The sequence below is a fragment of the Marmota marmota genome, unplaced genomic scaffold (assembly GCF_001458135.2).
Source record: "Marmota marmota marmota unplaced genomic scaffold, marMar, whole genome shotgun sequence".
NCBI lineage: Eukaryota > Metazoa > Chordata > Mammalia > Rodentia > Sciuridae > Marmota > Marmota marmota.
In genome coordinates, this window is record NW_026000082.1 from 34,528,532 (window position 1) to 34,534,096 (window position 5,565).

The following is a 5,565-nucleotide window of genomic DNA, read 5'->3' on the forward strand; positions in this document are numbered from 1 at the left end:
AACCGCTAGCCGCTCCCGCCTACCTGAGCTGGCGGGGGCGGCGGCTCCTTCTCCGCCTGCTGCGAGGGCTTCCACGCCAGGCCCATTTCCTCGGCGTCCACCTGCACGCCCCCTCGGCCAGGGGCTGGGTGAGGCACCAGCTGCTGAGTGAGCCCCTGTCTTGCCCGCCCTGAGCAAATGGTCTGACGGGATTGGTTCACAGCCCCGGTGACCTGCAGACTCTGTTCCCAGTGCTACCCAGGGGTCGCCCAAGGAGGCCACAGGGGTCCCAGCGCAGAGGGGGACTGCCGGGGTGGAAGGTGAACCTGGTAATTGGGGTCACTAGAGCTGCCTCTGAACCCCATAAGCTCTGTTCTCCTCAACACAGGCTCCCACTTACCTCCCTGGGCCTGGGCCTCCTGATGATCTGACGCCTTTGAGGGGGCATATGGTGAAGGGACATCAGGTCCCTGAAGAAAGCAAGCAGCAGAGGTCACAGTGGGGACTAAATAGGAAGGAGCCAAAGGTCATACAGGGGTCAAATATCAGAGACTCCAGCCTGGCTACTCCAGCTTCAGATTTAGGGCAGCCCTCGAGGCAGGGTTGGCAACTCCCTGCAGGACCAGTCAGGCCGGTACTTCCCACCCTCACATCCTGGGGCCTGCCCCTCCGGATGGGTCTGCCTGCTCCCAGGTTCTGGTGATCAGTAGTACCTGAGTCTCTGGACTCGCCCAGTCCTGTCCCTTCTACCTTCCTTCCTTCCTTTCTTCTTTTTGGTACTGGGGATTGAACTCATCGAAGCTTGACCACTGACCTAAGTCCCCAGCCCTTTTTAAATTTTGAGACAATGTCTCACTAAATTGCTTAGAGCCTTGATAAGTTGCTAAGACTGGCCTCAAACTTGCAATCTTCCTGCCTCAGCCTCCTGTGTCTCTGAGATTACAGGTGTGTGCCACTGGGCCTGGCTGTGCCACCCATTGCTAATAGCCGGTCCATACCATTTTACCAAGGAAGATGCTGAGACCCAGAGCAGGGAAGGAGTGTGTCCAAGGTCTCCTGACTTGGGGGCTTCTTCCCCAGCACACTTGCCTCCCCTCTTAGGCACTGCGCACTATTATAATGCTCAGTCATTCCATGCTCACCTGTGTCTCACTGCGCCTCTCTGGAGGGACCTTTTCTATGGGGAGCCTAGGAGGAAGGAGAGGTGTTTTTCAGAAGGGATTGAGCAACTACCAGTCACTTCTCCTCTCTGTGACACCTCCTCACCTGAGTTCTGGCTCCTCTTCAGTCTCTTTCCCGGCAGCCTCAGCCTCCCCATCACTGCCCAGAGCCTGTTCTCCTGGGCCCAGGTGAGAAGTTCTGTGAGCTCCATTCTCATAAAGTCTGTGACCCACAGAGAGGCCCTCTGAGATGCCCACCCACCTCCCACAGGCCATGGAGGGGCAGTGCCCACCCAAAGACACACAGTATTAGAGGAAATCTGGACTGGAGCCCAAGGGGCCTCTCTGTCCACATACAGCCTGGACTGCAGAAGGCAGGACCCCCTCTCACCCCTGGAGCTCTTCTTCCTGCGAATAGAGGCTCGGACAAGGTCAGAGCCGAAGTGGGCATGGTGGTGCCGCTGGGAGCGTGCTTCCTGGAACCAGTCACCTGTCAGGATCTTCAGCTGCTCAGGGTCTGCCAGTGAGGCCCGGAGTTTGCTGGAGGATAGGAGAGGGCGTTTTTCAGAAGAAGCCAATCTTTCTGCCTTCCACTCTGTAGCAGCTCTTTACCAGGGACCAGGGACTCAACAGCAAATCAGACTTGACCCCTGCTCTGGAGGAGCTCAGGCCTCTGGGGAAACCAAATCCAGACTAGACAAGTACAATATGGTGAGGTAGATGCAGTGATAAATGTAAGAAGAGTCTCCTCTCTGTGACCAGCTCTCTCAGGAGGATTTCCCAGCAGAGGTGACATTTGAATTCCTTCTTTTTTTTAATATATATTTTTTAGTTGTTGATAGACCTTTATTTTGTTTATTAATATGTGGAGATGAAAATCAAACCCAGTGCCTCACACATGCCAGGCAAGTGCGCTACCACTGAGCCCCAGCCCCAGCCCTTGAATTCCTTCTTAAAGGACAAATTAGAGTTCTCTGGGTAGAGAAGGGTAGTAACTGTTATTCATTAAGTGGTCACTGCGGACCATACTTGCATATTTTTTTCTAAGAGAAGACTCCATAGCCCCATTTTACAGATGAGGAGACTGGTGCTCAGGGTCAGGTAAGTTACCCAAGGTTACATATCTAGGAAGTATCTCTCCTCAAACACTTGTCACTCCCATGCTCCTCTGCCACTGTGCTCTTCTGAAGAAGCCACATAGCTTAGACTTGGAGAAGCAGGGTGTTGTCAGGGTCTGGGGAACACCTGCACTTCTGCAGAGGATACTGTGTATTTGTGTCAGGTGGGACTTATGGGGAAAGATGGGATGGGGGAGGCTGGCAAGGGTCAATTGGAGAGGCCTCATGGTCTATGCTTAGGAGGTTGTATTTGACCGGAGATGCTAGGGGCCAGGGGCGTTTGCAAGAGGTTATTAAGGATAGGAGCTTCAGCTCAAGGTGGGTGGCTGGAAGAGGCACTTCTGGAGGCAGGAAGGCTGGTGAGGGGGCTTGTTCAGCTACTCTGGGAGAGGTGATGGTCCCTGAGCTGGCCAAGGGCAGAGGGAACCAAAGGGCAACACAAAGAGTGGCTTAGACATCTGATGGCAGCATGCAGGTAGGGAGCAGAGTTGGGGCTATGAGAGCCTCTAAGTGCCTGAGGCCCCTTCCTCCTGGCTGGTGGCTGCCCCTGCCTCACCTGACCCGCCCCTCCTCCAGCTGGCGCAGGTGGGCATCTCGTTTGAGGACTTCAGCAATGGTCTCCTGTTCCTCCTCTGTCAGGAAGCTGAGGTCCAAAAGTCCCTCGGCTTCAGGCTCTGGTCCATGCGCCATGGGAGAGAGGATAGAGCCTGAAGCCTCTCCTGAGAAGGGTGGCCCACTGGGGCATCGGCTGGGGCTGCACCCCAGCTGGGCTCACGTGGCTTCCTAGGGGCAGATCAAGGTTAAGATCAACCTCTGTCCAAATCCATAGCATATCCTGGAACTAACTGCCCTTTTCTCTCCAAATATATGCCCAGGCAGTATGTACAATCCCAGGAAGGCTGGGGTCAAGGTGACTTGAGGGGTGTTCATGACCATGAAAACAGACACACTCAAAGGAGTGTGTGGAGACACATGTACACACCTCTAGAGGTAGAGAACCACAGAGGTCACACACATACACACACACACACACACACACACACACTGATCCATGTGGGCACAGATATCTAGTCACACATGCACATTGATAGCTGATAACGACAGGCACACACACACCTATTCCCCCATGAAGGGACTTGTGTAGGCACAGACACAGACCTGTGCCTGAGAACTGTGCAACACACATTCCTAACCCTGCATAAAGCATGTGCACACAGATGGAGACTGGGGCCCACCCAGACGGGTTCATCTATACAAGAATGAGTCCGGGAACGAATATATGACCTTAGATGTCCACAAAATCTCATGGACTTTTGTCCATACACATCACCCATCTAACTAGGCTGTGAGTTCCTTGAAGCTAGGGGCAGACCATGCCCCTCAAAGCCAGTACTTTGCATACAACGGGCAGCTGATAAGTGTTTGCTAATTAAATGTAAAAATACACCTGCCCACTTAGGAATGCATGTGTGCACTTACACACACACACACACACACAGATGCAAGTATACACACCTGCTTGTCCCCCTGCTTGGGGAACCTCCCAACCTGGGTCTGCTCCCCCACCCTTCACCTCCACCCTGCCCTGGCCCATTTGGCCTTCCTGTCTGAGGCAACCTCCTCCCCAGCCTACACCCCTAACTTCCTCCCCGCGAGGTAACCGCAGCACCCACTCCCACTGAGGCCACCATCCCAGGGATGCCCCTGCCGCTAGCCCTGCCCTTTTGTCCAGAGTCCCTGGGCCCCTCTGTTTGGGCCTCATGGCTCCCCCAACTCCCACCCCAGGATCTGGCCAGAGGCCTAGGCTGGCAAAGCAGCTCATGCCCAGGCACCACTGTGACTCCGGAAGGAAAACATTTGCCTAGCTGAGGGGCATGTGGACATGGCAAGGGGCCCAAGACTCAGTCACGGTCATGGCCTGAACCCACAGGGCGGTTTCTCCTCTCCTCCCCACCCATTCCATGCCAGGGCTCCAGGTGGGGCTGAGATGTTGAAGAGGGCGGCTCAGAGGCAGGTCCTGGCTTGTGCCCGACACCTCCTGCACCCTGTCCCCTCCCAAGTGAGTCAGTGTCCAAGTGGAGCAACGCTCTCCCCTTGATGCCCACCTGGGAAGCCTGGGGTTTCTGCATATCTGTGTCCTCAGTAGTGACAGTTTCCCTGAACTTCTACTGTACCCAAGCTGTTGGCTGCTGCTCATGAGCCCTTCCATCTCGGTGTCTCACTGTGGAGCTGTGCGGTCTGGCGTGGTGGCCAAGTCTGTGTGCTGTGGGGTCTATGTGTGTGTCTGTGTGTCACGTTGCCGCATGATACCACATGGCTGGCTAGATTGTCTGGTGTGTTCAGTGACTTTCTGGGTGACAGTGCTGTGTGGGTGTGTGCACTCTGCATTTCCTCCTGTGGTGTCTTCAAGACCCAGCTGTGTTATGTGTACTCTGGTGGCCCAGAGCCACCAGGTGTGTGTCTGAGTGTGAAGGTGGGAGATATTTAGCAGAACTGAGTCTGCCCTTGTCCCACAGGTTTGCTGGGCTGGGCCATGGGCATCCAAGCCCATTTTGTCCTCTTTCCTGAAGTCCCCTCTCCTTCCAGAGTCAAATCAAATACATGGTCCTCCCTGCTGTTTCAACCCTATGGGACAGACCCATTGGTCCGTCTGCCTGGCCAGGCCAGTCCCAGACTTGCTCTTGCCTCTCCCACCCTCAAGATCCCAAGGTGCCAGAGGGTGCCCAGGTGGCAGTGCCTGCCCCTCAGGATACTGCAGGGCTCCAGCACCGAGGTGTGTTACCTGTCGGGGTCCAACACAGGAGGACACCTTCCTGGGTGACTCTGGCTCCCCTGGCAGCAGAGTTTCAGGGACCAGAAGAGCAGTACGGGGACTAAGGCTGACTTGCCCAGCCAAGCAGCTGCCCCAGCCAGAGGGGTGGGGGGAGGAGGAGGAGACACCTCAGCAGGGCCTGGTGCAAAACCGGGCCTGGACTACCGGCTCCCGGGTGTGCCTGCCATGAGTTTGAGAACCCAGAGCCGGTTTGGTGGGCCTGCCAAGCCTGGGACTTTAGCACCAGCTCCATGGTAGACTCGCCTGGTAACTCAAGGAGGCCCTGGCCCCAGCAGACTTGACTGACCTGTCTTACTAATGGGTAGCAACCCACCTTGCCCACAGAGGAGCTGATTGGAAATTACTTTGAAAGCAATGTTAGCCACTTTTCTAAGAATCAGAGGTTTGCAGACTTTGAAGTTAGACGATCTTTAGCAGAGTCCCTGCTCTGCCACTGTGTGATCTTCAGCAGGTCTCTTAACCTCTTTGAGCTGCA

At 55.3% G+C, this 5,565-nt stretch overlaps 1 protein-coding gene across 7 annotated transcripts in view; it reads right to left on the minus strand.

The window, feature by feature from the left end:
* Positions 1-5,192, minus strand: part of Sytl1 (synaptotagmin like 1) — an 8,713-nt gene extending 3,521 nt beyond the window's left edge. For 5 of the 7 annotated variants that reach the window (XR_007352150.1, XR_007352148.1, XR_007352149.1 and 2 more), the window contains exons 1-7: positions 5,040-5,192; positions 2,814-3,040; positions 1,531-1,679; positions 1,246-1,318; positions 1,122-1,167; positions 380-449; positions 24-169 (exon numbers count right to left, since the gene is read on the minus strand). Coding sequence is in view for 4 of the 7 variants with exons in the window: in XM_048816039.1 (XP_048671996.1) it covers positions 24-169; positions 380-449; positions 1,122-1,167; positions 1,246-1,318; positions 1,531-1,679; positions 2,814-2,947 (618 nt within the window). In the remaining 3 variants the exon portion in view is untranslated. Of the gene's footprint in view, positions 1-23; positions 183-379; positions 450-1,121; positions 1,168-1,245; positions 1,319-1,530; positions 1,680-2,813; positions 3,041-5,039 lie in introns of all 7 variants that reach the window. The other 2 variants (XM_015484767.2, XM_048816038.1) reach the window with 2 other exon arrangements.
* Positions 5,193-5,565: the final 373 nt, after the last annotated feature.